At 47.7% G+C, this 18,613-nt stretch overlaps 1 protein-coding gene across 3 annotated transcripts in view; it reads right to left on the bottom strand.

Annotated features, from left to right (window-relative positions):
* RPTOR (regulatory associated protein of MTOR complex 1) overlaps positions 1-18,613 on the bottom strand; it is a 420,173-nt gene that overhangs the window by 208,136 nt on the left and 193,424 nt on the right. For all 3 annotated transcript variants that reach the window (XM_054458563.2, XM_054458564.2, XM_054458567.2), the window contains one exon: positions 2,066-2,241. In XM_054458563.2, coding sequence (XP_054314538.1) covers positions 2,066-2,241 — 176 coding nt within the window. The remainder of the gene's footprint in view (positions 1-2,065; positions 2,242-18,613) is intronic.

The following is an 18,613-nucleotide window of genomic DNA, read 5'->3' as shown; positions in this document are numbered from 1 at the left end:
GTGAGGGCAGAGCCCGCATGATGCAATCACCTCCCAACGCTGTTGCATGGGGGATTAAGTTTCCAGCACATACATTTGGGGGAAGACATTCAAACTGTAGCATTGTTCTCACATCTTGTTACAGGTCTCTTCCTTTATTTCTTTGATTGTATGTATTACACTTGTTTTACAATAACCCTGGTTCAGCTTTCTCTCTGTGTAGTGGCTGTGCTACTCAGGTGTCTAGTTTTGCCAAGTGAGCTCTGCTCCACTGGGTGCAGAGGACAGTGGCCCTTTCAGGCTGAGTCTTCATCAGCCAGGTAAGGTGGGGGTACTGGCTGACAGCAGAGACACTGCAGATCCCCCTCTGCTGCCCCCTCCAGACAGCTCCTCTCCCCTCTTTGTTTCTTTTTTTTTTTTTTTTTGAGACAGGGTCTTGCTCCGTCACCCAGGCTGGAGTACAGTGGCACAGTCTTGGCTCACTGCAACCTCTGCCTCCCAGGTTCGAGCAATTCTAGTACCTCAGCCTCCTAAGTGGCTGGGAATACAGGCATGTGCTACCATACCCAGCTAATTTTTTTGTATTTTTAGTAGAGACAGGGTTTCGCCATGCTGGCCAGGCTAGTCTCGAACTCCTGGCCTCAAACAATCTGCCTGCCTCACCTTCCCAAAGCATTAGGGTTACAGGCGTGAGCCACTGCACTTGCTATTTTTCTATTTTCTTTTTAGAGACAAGGTCTCCCTATGTTGCCCAGGCTGGTCTCAAAACTCCTGTGCTCAAGGGATCCTCCTGCCTCAGCCTCCTAAAGTGCTAGGATTATAGGTGTGAGCTACCACGCCCAGCCCTCTTCCCTTCATCTCCAACTATTTTGGGGTGAGTAACACTAAAAGGAGGTCTCTCCCTGAGTGGAAACCTGTAGCCCTCAAGTTTGGGGGGGAGGGCTAGGGACAGTTAAGGTGAGGGCTGTGCTGTAGTCACCCCAACATCATGAACCCCCAGCCCTGGGGTCTGGGATCAATTTGGACTTGGCTGCAGAGGCAGAGCAGGAAGGCCAAGTTTTCCTCCACCCTCAGGCTGCCCTGCTCCTCTGGCCCCTCCCTGGGTATCCCTGGGGGCCTTTACTTTGCTGTGCTATTAGCTGCCAAGTTTTCCTCTACCCAGCAGCTCAGGGCACCCTCAGGCTGCCCTGCCCTTCTGGCCCCTCCCAGGGTGTCCCTGGGGGCCCTTACTTTGCTGTGCTGTTAGCTCCCCGTGTCCACCCAGGGCTGTGAGTGAGAAGGCAGGAGACTGTCTAGAGTGTTAGGCCATCTTGACAGAAGCCTCAGGAGTGTCCTCGGCCGACAGCACGGTGTCTGCTGCACAGCTGCACCATTTGCACGGCACCTCAAGGGAGAGGTATTTATCTACTAGCCGGTAACAGCCACGACATATAAGCTTTTCAGCAAAACATAAAATGGGAAAGTAGATATTAAAGACTGGCAAGATGGTCTAGGGGAGAATATTGGATTTGGAGGCAGGAAACACACATATCCCATTGTGCGTTCTGCCGGTGATGTCGGGGCTGAAATGCGGCTTCTCCCATCTTGGAATATCACACACATTTCTTCAGTTATGTTCCCGATGGCTATAACTTAAAAAGGATGGAGACAGAAAAATCATGGCTCTTTTTTCATTGCTCAAAATAAATTCAAAGATTACGCTTCAACTCAAGCAAGGAATTAAATGACTTCCTTTTTCATAACAGCCTTTTCTTCCCCTGAAAGAAAGTCCAGTTTCCAGCATGACCAATCCTGGTACTAAGACACCTCCACAGTGAACAAAGATAAGGAGATGGTGTTCTTGGAAATCGCAAAGCAGTGAGCTGCCCACGAACAGATCAGAAGGAAGAAGGGATCTTGAGCTCTCAAAGAGTAGAACCCAAGCCTCCACCTGGAATCCCAAATGACACAAAAAGAAGACAGAGTACACTCATGTCTGTCACGTGGGCTCCTGCGACCAGGTGAATACCTGGGGCCCACATGGGTTGGGGTCCCTGCGGGAGAGCCCAGGTCAGTGGGTCCCAGGGGCACAGCAGGGGCCACTCACCAGCGCAAGGCGATCTTGATGGGGGTGGTGAGGCAGGAGGTGAACAGGTCAGCCGGGAGGTCGGGGATCATGGGCAGCAGCTCGGTGGCCTCGCAGGCTGCCAGCTGGATGCAGTTTTTCATCGACGGAGGCAAAGGCATCTGAGCAAGAGGGTGATTTGGGTTGATTGCAGCTACCTGAAGGGCAGAACATTCGGGAAAAGAGAGTATGATTTAGCTGCTGGTCACAACCAAAGAGTAAGCTGGAGCTGTAACACAGAAGGAAAGAATAAATCAACTCAGGCGGTGAGTTTTCACTGGAAAGTCCTCTGGAGAGAGGCGTCGCTGCCGAACTGTCTCCGGAGGCAGATTGTAAGCCTGGAAACCTGGCCGTCTCCTTCCCAAGGCCCTTCTGATGGCACAGCCTGGTTGTGTCTCTGTCAACTCTGTTTTCTTCCCGGTTTTCCTCTTTGCAGGCCCCTACTTACCCTAGGATTGTATCAGTGTCCACCAGGTCTTTAATGGTGTCTTATGGTTTATTTTAAACGTTCAATCTTTAATCTATCCTAACCTTATTTTGTTGTGTTTAATGACATGGGAAGACATTCAGGTTATATGATGTGAACTCCATCACCAACACAAAGGCCAACCACAAAATGTGAGTTTGAGTGGGCTGACTAAAGCAACCCATCAAAAGAGACTGAAAAACAGACAGAGCGAGCACTCATCCCCGAGTAGGGGATTGGGGGATTTTATTTTCTCCCATCTTCATCGGATTTCTCTAAATGTTCTACAAACAAACGTGAATTAATTTTGTAATCAGGGAGAAAGGAGAGGTGTTTTTTAAATTCAAAACTTACTCTCTCTTTAAAGTAGGGATAATAATGCCAGTGGGTATTTATTTCAATGAGACTTTGGTCATGTAAAATATCATATGTGAAGCCATTTGAGGAAGAAAGGCACTAAGTGAATCGTTGTTTACTACTAAAATGCACAGAAAATTTCACTTTTTACCAAATGAAATCTAACTGAAAGTGTAACTCTTCTTTTTAAATAATACATTACATTCAAAGGTTTAAAAAATGACAGGACTGTCTGATACACTAGTTTGCTACCCTGCCATGGATAACCAGGTGGGTTCCTGTTTCACCAAAAAAACCACAGCATTCAACAAAACACAGGATCCTTATACCACCAAGTACAATTATTCTAGCACTGAGATTGTGATTCCTTTCCCTGGCTACCTACATTGCCATTTCGGTAATCCACAAGAGGTTTTGCTGTCGTTTTCAGAAATAATGTTCACAAGAATTCCTGGCATTTTGGCCAGTAAAATTTAATAAGTATAACACATGAGGGATTATGTACACACATTGCTCTGCCTGCTCCTGGAAATAACTGAGAAGAGCTGGAAAATATCAGAACCAGTTCCGCCAAACAGAATGCTTTCAGCTGGGGGAGGCGCAGCAGCCGCGCACAAGCAATGCCTCCCTTCCGGGGACGCAGAGTCCTCAGACACTGTGGGCTGCATGCAGGGCCCACCTGCTGGAAGGGAGGCCCCACGGGCCCTGGGAGAGCTTGGCTTGCAAAGTCCCTCCAGCGGTATCATCAAGGCTGGTCCTTTGTTGTGGGGAGAGGGGAGAGGGGAAAGGGTAGCAGTAAACAAAGGGACAGAAAGAGACAGGGAACAGACAAAACAAGAAGAACACACCACAGGCTGTGAGACGGAATCTGCATTGCCTTCTCTTCAGTTACCCTGAAATGTGATGCCTGGGCATATAATGTGGATAGCTAAAGGAATGCAAACATAAAACCCCCAAAATGCTGATCATACAGGGCCACACAGCTTGCAGAACTCCTTCATTCACGTGTCTACAAATACCTATAATTCGGCTGTAATTATAGGAAAGCATTCTGCTGTAGGGGCCAACCTCATCTGCCCATCTAGGCCAGGGACGTGGAACAACAAGGTACAGAAGGAGGCTTCAGACTGAGAGTGCCACCTGCTAATGCGGGGTCGCGGACCAGGCGGTCAGGATGAGGGCCGGAGCATCGCATGACAGAGACTGGTCGTCCCAGATCCAGGGCCTGGATGCTGTTTGCGACTTACACAATGCCTAGGGCTTGTTTTGTGAATACCACAGGGACAACATCATTTTTGTTTACTCAGACTGTGGCAGGCCTCCATGAAGAGGAGGCGCTATTGTAAATGAATATTGTAAATGATGATGAATATGGATGGGGTTGAGATGTGTCCAGAACACATGGCTTTTAATCACCAAGGGCTACGATGTGCTCCACAGCTTGACGGGGAGAGAATGTGTCTGTGTCTGCATTTTTGCTCCTTCCTTGCTCCTTACTTTTAGTCGTGTAGTTCTTAGTATTTCTCACGGCGCTTTCACATATACTATTTCATCTGCTTTTTACCATCCCCATGAGGTTTCAGCTCCATGTTAAAAGAGCTTTGACGATGAGGACACAGAGGCCCCAAGGATGACACTGACTGCTCTGCAGCTGGGCCAGCACGTGCGTCCAGAGTGCCGGGCACTGCCCCTGATTTTAGGGCTGCTTTTGCCCCATTATCCCCTCTAGGTCCTTCTGAATCTCCACCAAGCACCTACGACGCCAACAAGAAAGCTGCCGAGCCCTCTCCAGACAGCACTCCCAGTGCTTTTGGAATGAAATACACACAGAGCTGTATTCACTCACAGCCACCTCGCACCACGGTGATGGTATAGAATGCGCTGTTATCTGACTCTGAAAAACTTTGTTTTTAACATCTCAAATCTCTCAAATGGAAGGTACTAATGACTGCTAGTTTTATTAATAAGCCATTCTACCACAGGAACATTAAACCCAGAGTACAAATCAAATTCTCATATACTTAATAATAAATATAATTTAAACTTTTCAATAAAAACTGCAATTTCTAGAGGAATGAGGTTTTTTTTATGATGGTAAATTACATGTAGCATAAAATTTGCCATGTTAACTGTTTTAAATGTACAGTTCAGTGACATTAGGGATATTTACATGCCGCACAACAATCACCACGCATCACCAAGGAGTGGGTTTTTTTAAACAAGAAGGAAGAGGGAAAGTAAAATCATGTTTAAAACCATTTCCTGGGCTCTAGGCTCCATAAGCTAAAATAGCCTCGGCAATGCAACCTGCTCTACACAGAAAATTAGTTTCCAGGTCTGCTGTGACAGGCCCACTAAACCAGATGATGGGTCCAGGAACGACGTGGACCTGCAGCTATTCAGACCTGCGTCACAAAAGGTGGATGGGATAGGTGGGAGCAGCCATGTGTGCCTGGTGCTGGGAGGGCACGGGAAGGCTGTGAGGGTGCTGACTCCTGGGCTTCGTGGAAACGCACTCTCCCTGGCCTCCGGAAACGGGCTGGGAGGGAGGCATCTGAGGCAGACCTCCGTGGAGTGAAGTGCACAGTCCTGAACTGTGGAAGGCGCCATTTGCGGTGTCTGTCTGGGACTGCTGGCAGACTTGTGTTATTTTAATCAGCACCACTACCACTGGCCACGTAAGAACGGCTGGCAGAGGATTAAAAAGGAAACAACTTTAAGTGGGAGGAAATGGCCCTTTATGCAAAAACTAAGTTCAATATTCCTATTTTCCTTTTCAAAGGGACATGCATATAGCAGAAATATAGCAAAAAATATCATTGTGGTTTACTAGTTTTAGGTTTTCTTTTTATATAACCAGGTGTGGTGGCTCACATCTGTAATCCTAGCACTTTGGGAAGCTGAGGTGGGAGGATCACTTGAACCCAGGAGTTCAAGATCAGCCTGGGCAAGATGGAAAGACTCCCATCACTCCAAAATTTTTTTAAGTTAGCCAAGTGTGGTGGTGCATGCCTGTAGTCCCGGCTTCTCAAGAGGCTGAGGTGGGAGGAATGCTTGAGCTCTGGAGTTTGAGACCAGCCTAGGCAAGATGGCAAGACGCCTGTCTCTACAAAAAGTTGTTTAAAATTAGCCTGGTGTAGTGGTGCACGCCTGTAGTCCCAGCTACTCAGGAGGCCGAGGTGGGAGGATCCCTTGGGCTCAGGAGTTCAACGTGGCAGTGAGCTGTGGTGGCACCACTGCACTCCAGCCTGGGTGACAAAGCAAAGCCATCCCTAAAAACAAACAAAAGAAGCCCCCCAAAATGAAAAGCTTTTCTTTGTGTTAAGTTGCTCCTATGTTAAATTTACTTTCTAACCAGTACTGAGAATTGAGCAACAGGTCCTCCCACCACAGCCTCTAAACACACACCACAGTCCCTCCATCCACCCAACAGGTCCTCCCGCCACAGCCTCTAAACACACACCACAGTCCCTCCATCCACCCAACAGGTCCTCCCGCCACAGCCTCTAAACACACACCGCAGTCCCTCCATCCACCCAACAGGTCCTCCCGCCACAGCCTCTTAAACACACACCGCAGTCCCTCCATCCACCCAACAGGTCCTCCCACCACAGCCTCTAAACAAACACTACAGTCCCTCCATCTAACAAGTCCTCCCGCCACAGCCTCTAAACAAACACTGCAGTCCCTCCATCCAACAGCTCCTCCCGCCACAGCCTCTAAACAAACACTGCAGTCCCTCCATCCAACAGGTCCTCCCGCCACAGCCTCTAAACAAACACTGCAGTCCCTCCATCCAACAGGTCCTCCCGCCACAGGCTCTAAACAAACACCGCAGTCCCTCCATCCACCAGGTCCTCCTGCCACAGCCTCTAAACACTGCAGTCCCTCCATCCACCAGGTCCTCCTGCCACAGCCTCTAAACACTGCAGTCCCTCCATCTAACAGGTCCTCTCACCACAGCCTCTAAACACTGCAGTCCCTCCATCTAACAGGTCCTCTCACCACAGCCTCTAAACAAACACCGCAGTCCCTCCATCTAACAGGTCCTCCCACCACAGCCTGTAAACAAACACCGCAGTCCCTCCATCTAACAGGTCCTCCCACCACAGCCTCTAAACAAACACCACAGTCCCTCCATCTAACAGGTTCTCTCACCACAGCCTCTAAACACTGCAGTCCCTCCATCTAACAGGTCCTCCCGCTACAGCCTCTAAACAAACACCACAGTCCCTCCCTCTAACAGGTCCTCCCACCACAGCCTCTAAACACTGCAGTCCCTCCATCTAACAGGTCCTCCCACCACAGCCTCTAAACAAACACCGCAGTCCCTCCATCTAACAGGTCCTCCCACCACAGCCTCTAAACACTGCAGTCCCTCCATCTAACAGGTCCTCACCACAGCCTCTAAACAAACACCACAGTCCCTCCATCTAACAGGTCCTCCCACCACAGCCTCTAAACACTGCAGTCCCTCCATCTAACAGGTCCTCACCACAGCCTCTAAACAAACACCACAGTCCCTCCATCTAACAGGTCCTCCCACCACAGCCTCTAAACACTGCAGTCCCTCCATCCAACAGGTCCTCCCACCACAGCCTCTAAATACTGCAGTCCCTCCATCTAACAGGTCCTCCCACCACAGCCTCTAAACACTGCAGTCCCTCCATCGCTGCCAACCATTTGTGCCAAGCTTCTGAAATCTAACACTTTTCATACCAACACCACCTTTCTTCCAAGTCAGCACTAGAACACAGGATGGCATGGGGCAGTGGGGCGAGTCTCCAGTGTACAGGAGCCACATGAGAACTCAGCAGCTTTGAAGGGGACTTCCTTAGGGACCAAGAAGCCTGTGTCTTGTCTCGTGGAGAGGCAAAGCTCCCACGGTCCAGACGCTGCGGGGTTTGCGTCTGCCGTGCCTATCTCAGCCTGCACCCTGAGATGCACGGGCGCTTGGTCCAACGCCTCCTGGAGCGCACTGGACACTGGAAGCATTCTGTGGTAGATATAGAAAGAGCTTTATCCCAAATATGCCTACTAGAAACTTCATTTCCCGATTCAGTGTGATCATTGACAGAAACCCCACCTACTTAAGAAGCCCCCCAAAGTACGCTGATGTATAGACAAGACATGCCCTCTGGCTGCAGACGTTCCAACAGCAGGTGACAGGCAATGACAGTGCTCCACTCACCTGGTACCTGTCTGCCAAGCTCAGGAGGAAGCATGCTGAATTCCTTCTTTCCCACCACACTTCTGGGTGCATGGACGAGTACACAGGAGAGCTCTTTGCTTTAGGGGTATTAGAACCAATAGGTTTTGTTTTTGTTTTTGAGAGGGAGTCTTGCTTTGTCACCTAGGCTGGAGTGCAGTGGCGCAATCTTGGCTCACTGCAACCTCCACCTCCGGGTTCAAGCGATTCACCTGCCTCACCTTCCTGAGTAGGTGGGATCACAGGTGTGCGCCACCACACCCAGCGAATTTTTGTATTTTAGTAGGGACGGGGTTTCACCACGTTGGCCAGGCTGGTCTCGAATTCCTGACCTCAAGTAAGCCGCCTGCCTCGGCCTCCCAAAGTTCTGGGGTTACAGGCCTGAGCCACCGCACCTGGCCAGAACAAACAGCATTTTTAAAAACATCCTGACATTCAAGCCAAAGGGTTCTGCCAATGAACATTCTTCTTCAGGGTTGCTAACCCAAGGGGGGAAAAAAAAAAAACAACTATTTGAACAGATGAGTTATTTCCTATACGCTGTTTTGGTTTTGCATTTATCTAAGATATTGACCCCGTAATTGAAACTATCTTTCAGAAACAGGCCTGCATGTAAGGCTGAGTACTTGTGATTGGCCAAGCTTGTGAACAGTGCCCAGGCCTAAAAGTGACCAATTCCAGTCATGATTTTCCCGAAGAGCAAGCCCAAGCTGAACGTGTACCCAAAGGGGTTTCTCCCGGGGAGCCTGGGGACTGAAACACAAGAAAGATTCTCATCTTTCAATGCTCTCCAGAGTCTTCTGGAGGATTTGGGAAGGATCCAGAAAAGTCTTGCGATGCGATACACAGCAACCGGATCCAAAAAAGACATCTGCTGCATTGCCCCCACGTGTGGGTAACGTGGAGTCAGTGCACGCGCAGTTCATGAAGTAAGCAGGCAGCACACCCCAGGCCTGCTGTCCGCTCCCTGCAGACAGCACTGCTGTGGGGGCAGTGAGGATCACCTGCAGAAAGCACTGCTGTGGGGGCAGTGGGGATCACCTGCAGAAAGCACTGCTGTGGGGGCAGTGGGAATCACCTGCATGGCACTTTTTTTTTTTTTTGAGATGGAAGTTTGCTCTTGTCGCCTAGGCTGGAGTGCAATGGCACGATCTCAGCTCATTGCAACCTCCACCTCCCGGGTTCAAGCAATTCTCCTGCCTCAGCCTCTCAAGTAGCTGGGATTACAGGCATGCGCCACCGCATCCGGATAATTTTATATTTTTAGTAGAGACTGGGTTTCACCAATGTTGGCCAGGCTGGTCTCAAACTCCCAACCTCAGGCTGCCTCACCTTGGCCTCCCAAAGTGCTGGGATTACAGGCGTGAGCCACTGCGCCCAGCCTCACATTTTCTAAATAAAACGTCAATACTGGGCTGCTTCTTTCCCTTCTCAAATACATATAAGAGGCATCTTTATAATGAGATATGGTACTAACAACTCCAGAGGAGTCTTTACCAAGTAATTTCTGAAAATAACATCTCCTCGGTAACACTTCCAGTTCTGCCTTAAAGTAATTTTTATTCTCAATTCAACAACACCTAATTACAATGGCCATCTTTGCAAAGTTCAAAGAAAGGCTGAGACTGCTAAAGGAGTCAGTGTATTACTTATCCAACTCTATTAATAGTCAAAGATATTAATGTGGCATCTATCATGTGACACACAGTGTACCAAAAACAGCAGATGCAAAGCAGAAATCATATTTTTAATATATTGTTGATATAATTGTGTATATCAAATATTAGATTTTAATTTAAAAACCAAGTTGCGCCTATTACTGGTAACTATCACATCCAGGCTGAAAGCAGAAGGAGCTCCTTCTGGTGGATGGAGACTTCCAAGGACGTGGAGAAGCCTCAAGCCTGCCCTTCCAAGGCCAGCTAGAGCCCCTTCATAACAATGGTTTGTCACAGTTACCCCGAGTTCCCCCAAATGAAGCATTCATTATTTCAAAGCCACTTAGCTATTAGCGACCCACAATTCTAAATGCCCTGTGATCATTCTACAACCCTGTGAAGATGGTCAATTAGAAATTACACTAATTTCTCTCATAGTCAACTAAAGGAGATACTGGAAATTTTTCACCCTCTATATCAAGAAGTGATTTTTAGGGGAAAGGCTTAGCTGACCAGTGGCAGGAGGGGGAGAAAGAGCTAACTCATGGCATATTCTTTGGACAGTCTCTAGCAGAGGTGTCTAGTAGCCAGGACTGTGCTAGTAACCAGGGCTCTGCTAGAAGCCAGGGCTGTGCTAGTAGCCAGGGCTGTGCTAGTAACCAGGGCTGTGCTAGTAACCAGGACTATGCTAGTAACCAGGGCTCTGCTAGAAGCCAGGGCTGTGCTAGTAGCAAGGGCTGTGCTAGTAGCCAGGGCTGTGCTAGTAACCAGGACAGTGTTAGTAGCCAGGGCTCTGCTAGTAACCAGGACAGTGCTGGTAGCCAGGGCTCTGCTAGTAGCCAGGGCTGTGCTAGTAGCCAGGACTATGCTAGTAGCCAGGGCTCTGCTGGTAGCCAGGGCTGTGCACTCAACCCTTGCTGCCGAGGGCAAAGCAGCAAAGTGAGTTATAAAAGGAGCATCTGGGTTTAAAGCACTACTTGGCTTTACGATTTGTTCCATGATTTCTAGCCCATGCAGGCACCTTTCCCAAGAACTGATGACCTCTTCCAGACCTGGCAATGCCCAGCACTCCGAGCGCGCTGCTGGAGCTCCCTACACAAGTGGATCACGTGTCCTGACCTCTCCTCCTGCCTCTGTCACTGACATGCCTTTCCTACCTGCCTTTATGCTGGCAACTTCTTACGTTCTACGGCTCAGGTTAGACATCTCCTTCTGGCCTCCCTTGGTCCCTGTGGCTTCTTCTCTGCACGGCGGAACCTGCAAGAGGGCCCTGCCCCCTGCCAGATGGGTGCCTTCACCCCCGGAAACATCTTGTTCATCATCAGCTGCTGTGTTTCTGCTTACTTCTCTAATGAACTGAGTCATAAGAGACAGAGCCTTGGCTGATTTCAGGAGAGAGACGGGAAGACGGGAAGGGTTCCAACTCTGTTAACAAGGAGGAGAGGGAAAGCTGGAGACACTAGTAAGAGCTGAGCATAAAGTAGGTGTTATTCCCAGTGCGCAAAGGACAAACTAATAAGGCCGGATGCAGACACATGTACTCACTCCACCTTCCAAAACAAACACCAATTAGAAAGGAACGTATGTGAAGCACTAGGAATGTGCTGCAGCATGGCACCAAAAGCTGTGTGTGTGTGTGTGTGTGTGTATAGGTGAGTGTGTAGATGTGCATGTGTGTATGTATGAGCATGTACCTGTGTGTATATGTGTGCATGTGTGTATATGTCCATGTTTCTGTGTGCACGTGTATATGTGTATGTTTATGTATGTATAGGTGGGCATGTATGTACGTGTATATAGGTGTGTGCATGTGTATGCACATGTATACATGTGCATGTGTGTGTGCATGTGTGTGCATGTTTATGTGCATATATGTATGTGTGCACATGCATGTGTATATGTGTGTGGGTGTGTCTATGGTGTCTCTGTGTGTCTCTGTGTATATGACTGTATGTGTACGTGCATGTGTGTATGTGTGGACATGTATGTGTATATGTGTGCGTGTGTACACGTGTGTGGCATCTATGCATGTCTATATGCATATATGTCTATGTGTGTGCATATATGTATGTAAATGTAGGTGAGTAGATATGTACATGTGTGCATATGTTGTCTATGTGCATGTGTACGTGTACATGTCTGTATGTGCATGTGCTTATATACGTGTATGTGTGTGTGTGTACCTGCTCCTCCTAAACTTGATTGTGCTGTGCGTCTGCATCCTTCCTCCAAACCTGGCCTCTGCACGCATGTGCTGCCATCCCCCTCTGGAATGACCACTGTCCACGCTCCGCCTCCAGCCAGCTCCTCCCCTCGTGTAATGGATCCTGTTCCCTTCACACCTACTTAAGGGCCACCCTCATGAGCATGAGCTCTCTCTCCCTCCCACACATCAGCTTTTCCCTCTCTGCCAGGTTACTCCCATTAGCACAAACACATGCTCTCCTAACGTCCATGTGAAGAAAACAAACCTCCCTCAGGAGCTTCCACATGGCATCGCCCACCCTCTGTCGAACAGTTTAGAATCACATGAGAGCCCACCACCCTGCACTGACACTGCTTTTGTTAAGTCCAGCAATGGCCCCGTGTCCACAAATACAACAATCCATCCTCAGTCCTCATCGTGTGAGCCGCTCAGCAGCACAGCAATCAGCTAACTGTCCCTACTTCTAGAAGGCTTTCCTGACTTCATGATGCCATGAGTGCCTGGTTTCTCTCCAACTCCCCAGCTACTACTCTGGTCTGGTCTGTCAGTGCCTCTCCTTTTCCCAGACTCAACACACACCACCGAGCACAGGCCTCGACTGGCCTCTCCTCTCCAGCCACAAGAACCACATGGGGGCTCGTCACCATCCCGTGGCTTCAGCCACTGTCTGTTCCAGGATGACACCGACAACCTTCTGATGCATTCTCAGGAAAGCAGAGCCAGGGTTTGTCCACTTGTGTGCTGCTGTATGCCGTCACCCTTCCTAATTTACAAGAGATGCTGAACAAACATCTCTGATGGGACCCCACACCCCACGTTGCCTGAGCAGAGCTCTTGTGTCCTGCACCCCAAGACCTCCATCCAGCCTCCAGCCTCATGGTCCTCCTGGCTCGGGAGACAGCCGCTCCATTCCACCCAGGCCAAAAACACTGGCGTTGCCTTTAACTCCTTTTGCTTACGTCCCCACCTAATCCAGAGCGAATCACTCTTCCTTCACAATGAACCCCAGATGCAAACATCTGCCTGGCCAACATCTACCACCTTAGTCCAAACACTGCCACTGCCTGCCACGGCCTCCTGCACTGCCCTCCACCTGGAGGGCCCCCACACCAGCAACACCCTCCAATCGGAAGGCCCCCACACTGCCAGGGTGGAGTCTTTTTACTCTGCTCATTAGCCAAGCCAGCAGGGGTCATGTGAGTGCCCAGCGTGGGCCAAGCGCTATTCTAGAGTGCCTGCCACACTCCTGCTGGGTCACGGGGAGATCCTCGTGTCACATCTTGAGAACCTTGCCAGACTATTTTCTGAAGCAGCCGTATCATTTTACATTCCCACCAGCAGTGCGCAAGGATTCCAATCTCTCCACATCCTCACCAACACTTGTTATTACCCATCTGTCTTATTGCTGCCACCCTAGTGGTGCGAGGTAGCACCTCACTGTAGTTTTGATTTGCGTTTCCCTGATAACCAATGATGTCTTTTTCTTGTCTTACTGCACTGGCTAGAACTTCCAGTACTTCTGTTGAATAACAGTGATAAGAATGGATATCCTTGCCTTGCTTCCAATTTTAAGGGGGAAACATTCAATCTTTTACCAGTAAGTAAAAGGATGGCTGTAGGTTTTTACAGATTTTTTAAAAAATCAAATTGAAGTTCTTCTCTATTCTTAGTTTACTGCAAGTTTTTTTTCTCTCTCTCTCATGAATAAGTGTTGGGTTTTGGCGAAAGAGTTTTCTGCATCAATTGGTAGGATCGTATGATTTTTCATCTTTAGTCTGTTGGTATGAAGTACATTAATTAATTTTTAAACATTGAGCTAGACTTCTACACCTGTAAAAAAAACTCACTAAGTCACAGCATATAATTCCTTTTATAAATTGCTAGTACTGATTTGCTATTATTGTTTTGAGGATTTCGGCATCTAAGTTTGTGACAGATATTGGTTTGCTGTTTTTTATTTTCTTTTTGAACGGTGTGTCTGGTTTTGGCATTAGGATAATAACGGCCTCATAAAATGGGCTGAAATGTGTTCCCAACCCTTCTATCTTCTGGAAGAGCTTGTGCAAAACTAGTGTTCTGCTTGTTCTTTTTAAATGTTTGGCAATAGTCTCCAGTGAAACCATGTATGCCTGGAGATTTATGTTTCAGACAATTTTAAATGACAAATTCAATTTCTTTCATGATTCTAAGACTATTCAGATTATCTATTGCTGAACAGATAATACTCAGAATATTCAATTGGTTGAATTTTGGTAGCTGGGGGTTTTTGAGGAATTGGTCCGTTTCCTCTAAGTTGTTGAATTTAAGAGTGTAAAGTTGTTCATTATTATTTAAATGGCTGCAGGATCTATAGAGATTTTCCCATCTCCCTCTTGATTTTTCTATTTTGTTAGTATTGCTAAGAATTTATCCATTTTATTGATTTTTTCTGAGAATCAGCTTTCAATATTTCTCTATTGTTTTTCTGTTTTCAATTTCAGTGATTTCTGTTCTTTACCATTTCCTTTCTTCTGGCTGCTTTCAGTTTATTTTACTCTTCCAATTTCTTGAGGTAGGAATTTATATCAATAATTTGATATCTTTCTTCTTTTCTAACATAAGCATTTTAGTGCTATAAATTTCTCTTTCAATACTGCTTTATCTGCATCCTATAAATACAGATATGTTGTATATTCATTTTCATCTAATTCTATGTATTTTTTTAAATTTCCCTTGAGGCTTCTGACCCATTATTTAGAAATAAGTTGTTTAATATTTTCCATAGTTTTTTCTCTTGTGTTTATTGTGTTTAAACAACACTCTGTGTTGTTTAAAACTTGTTGAGGTTTATTTTATGACCCAGGATATGACTGACCTTGATGAATGTTCCATGGACACTGGAAAAGTGTGTGTATCGGCTGCTGCTGGAGGGCGTGTTCCGTAAATCCCACTGATACTTAACGGCTGACATTTCAACACAGGTGATCACTTCATCTTCAAGAAAAGATGGCCTAACTTCTTTTCTGATGTCTACGCCTGTTTTCTGCCCTTGCCTTCTGCACAGACGGGCTTATCGTGTGATGCTGGAGAAGATGGGTGAGAATGAAGACGTCTTCCGTGTTTCTGACCTCGGTGTTCAGTGAAAGCACTTACTTTCCACTTGCCCCTCTCCTCTCATGAGGCTCCACCTTCAGCCAGATGCTCCAGTGCCCTGTGCCACCAGGATCCTTTGTGAAAGACACCTACCTCAGTGTCGGGGCAGGGTGAGCCCCTCGGCCTCAGTGTCGGGGCAGGGTGAGCCCCTCGGCCTCAGTGTCGGGGCAGGGTGAGCCCCTCGGCCTCAGTGTCGGGGCAGGGTGAGCCCCTCGGCCTCAGTGTCGGGGCAGGGTGAGCCCCTCGGCCTCAGTGTCGGGGCAGGGTGAGCCCCTCGGCCTCCGTGGTGGGTGCAGAGGTGTTCCTGCGACAGCAAGCAGGGCCAGGCAGATGGGTCCTGCTGGGATCACAGTGCCCCAGTCTGCATCCCATGTGCTGACCATCATCTGTGGTCCAGAATATCAAGCAATTTCAGACAATACTTTAAATTAGATGAAATTAGGAAAAAAAAAAAAGGTTAAACTCTAAGAATTTTGGGAAAGCTCCCAGTTTTATGACAACTGCAAACAATATATCATTTTCATGAATTATGGTTAATCAAGTTTTCTTTGTTTCTTGTCACATTTCATACAAATCAATTAAAGATCAAATATATTTAATGCATCACAGATACATCTAAAGAAGACCACTAAAGGTAGTTTTTTCAAATATGTATTTATCAAGCCAAATCTATAGATCCTTCCTGAGTATCAATTTAACGTGAGGCATTCTTGACAGGTTTACATAACAAATGTAAAGTAAGCTTACGACAATAGAAGAGAGGCTACAAGACAACACATGATTGTCAAGGCCGCTGTGTAGGAGATTGCTGCATGCAGTCAGCTGAGGAAGATTTCAGGCTGGGGGAAGCGTTTGTGAAGAAAGGAGAACTTCAGTTGCACCCTGGAAGTTGCCTGTGCTAATGACACACTTTGCTGTGTCTGTGAATTTCATTTAAGATCATCAGCGGTAAAAGGGTTCTTAAATTTTTTATGCAGAGAAATCACTTTTCTTTTTACTGAAGCCTCCAAATTCTAGGACTGGGAGTTGCGAAAGATGCCAACAGAAAAGACCTTTATCTCCCCGTGCAAACCACAGAAAGGGATGATGCATGGCACAGAGAAGCAGCAAAAGCTTTGGCGGCCACATTCAGCTCAGCTGCGCAGACTAAAGACGGATGAAACGGCACAAATGTCCCACCAACTGTGAAATGTCACACAAACCAAAGGCGAGGGTGTCCACAGGCCGAGGACCTCCAGGTACACGGGGCCGGGCTGGGCATCTCCTGCTGCCTGCTCCCCCCGGAGCTGCCCTCCCAGCACCCACTGGCAGGCGTGGACCTCATCCTCCATGGGCCTGTGTCTCCCCCTATTTCTCCCGTGACCTATTTCCTTTCTGGTTGGCAAGTCACCTCGCCAGTCCACTCCAAGGGCCAGCCCTGCCCCACCATCCTCTTAACCTCTCACAGCAGCTTCATTCTCCCCAGCGGGGCTTTGGGGATGGCCGTTCTGTGGATTCCAATTAAAGGGGTTTCTACTGTATGTTTTGGATGAACTCCCCTTCTGCTATAGACGGTGGAAATGGCAGCATTTCTGCTAAATGAAAAATGCAGTTCTCTTCGGTCATTGTTGTGGTGGTGGAGTGAGTGTGTGGGTGGTGGAGTGAGTGTGTGGGGGGTGGGGGAGAAAAAGAGAGAGAGAAAGAATGACACAGGAAGGGGAACATCACACTCTGGGGACTGTTGTGGGGTGGGGGGAGGGGGGAGGAATAGCATTAGGAGATATACCTAATGCTAAATGATGAGTTAATGGGTGCAGCACACCAGCATGGCACATGTATACATATGTAACTAACCTGCACATTGTGCACATGTACCCTAAAACTTAGAGTATAATAATAATAAAAAAAAAAAGAAAAAAAAAGAATGAATATATGTGCTTCAACTACATTACACATTTCTTAACACCAAGGAGCAGATACTCTAATGTTTTGAAAACCTTCATAAGTATGGGTTCTTACAGCTTACTATAAATAAAGTATAAGGTATGCAAATATGACTTTGGCCAACTTTTGTTAAAAAGAGGAACTGAAAGTGTCCAGAGCACATGCAGAGAAGGGAAGTGGGAAGGCAGCCCCCATGCCCAAGCCTGGAGTGGTGCGGGCTGGAAGGCACAGATTACCTGAAGACCTGCCATCAGGACAGCTGGCGTCTCACCTGCGTGCCTGAAGCCAGGTGTTCTGCAATGATCCTCCACCACTGCCCCCACCAGAAAGCACTCAGGCTGGTGGTGGGTTTTTTTCCTCTAAAGAGAGTTACTGACATATCTGGGGAAAATTAAAGGCAGTTAGTGTAGTCATTTAGAGCCCAGAGAAATAAAGACCTCGGCATGGGGGCATCAGTGAGTCCCCAGTGCAGCAGCCAGCGCCCCCTACTTCCCATCGAGCAAGGCCCTCTGACCAATGCTTCCTGCCACAGACACGCAGTGATGGGCAGCTTCTCTTCATTCTTAAATATGACAAACAAAGTTGTGACATAACACATGTCAGCTCATGTCCCTACTGCCTACAAATGACAAACTATGAGATTACAGGGGAAAACACTTATGAAAATCATTGCTTGAAAGAGAAATACAGGCGAGCCTGAGCTCCTGTGGAATCGGCACCGCGGATCCCTCCTCTGAATCACAAATGCCATGACAATGGCAGGTGCGCGGAGAAGATTTGCAAACTCACACACAAAAATTCCAATTTAGGAAACAGTGATTAAGAAACACACCTGTTGAGAGGTACCCAAAGAACTAACTGATGGTATTCAGCAACCACTACAACCACAACCTTCAGCAGGAGAATTGCCTTTTGCTGCAGAATCCCATGCCAGCCATGCAGTGTGCCTGTCTACAAGAGTAGCAAAGAAATGATGAAGATTTCAGAACATGAGTACCTTAGATCTGTGAGATACGCATTTAATATTTTTGAGGAAACTTGAAGATTCTAGACGTTAGTCATTTTTGGCAGAATTACAATATTTATTTGACATAAAATTTAGCTATGGGGATCAATGCAGGAGGCCAATGTATCATCTATCAGTTTAAGTATAGGTTTTCATATTGGTGGCGGCGGAGGGTGGTTAAGTCACTGCAGCCTTGGGGATGCTGTGGACCCAAGCAAGCTTCTCGCTGTGGCAGTGAGTGACCGTCTGACAGGTTTCTGTGCTTTGGGAGTGTACTGCTAGGGGTGGCAGGACTGGACCACACAATCGTGTTTAGAGACACCACACAAACACGATTTACTCGGAAGCATCCTGAGAAAAGCCCTGTAGCGTGTGGGGGAATAGTGGAGAAGTGAATTGTGCCCATGATCCATGGACTAAACTTTTTTTTTTTTTTTTAAGAGATGGGGTCTCACTCTATTGCCCAGGCTGAAGTGCAGTGGCACAATCAAGACTCACTGCAGCCTCCAGCTCTAAGCTCAAGCGACCCTTCCACCTTGGTCTCCAGAGTAGCTGGGATGACATGTGTGTGCC

The sequence above is a fragment of the Pongo pygmaeus genome, chromosome 19 (genome assembly GCF_028885625.2).
Source record: "Pongo pygmaeus isolate AG05252 chromosome 19, NHGRI_mPonPyg2-v2.0_pri, whole genome shotgun sequence".
In the NCBI taxonomy this organism is placed as follows: Eukaryota; Metazoa; Chordata; class Mammalia; order Primates; family Hominidae; genus Pongo; species Pongo pygmaeus.
The sequence above is the reverse complement of the archived record's forward strand: the minus strand, read 5'-3'. Positions and strand labels throughout refer to the sequence as shown.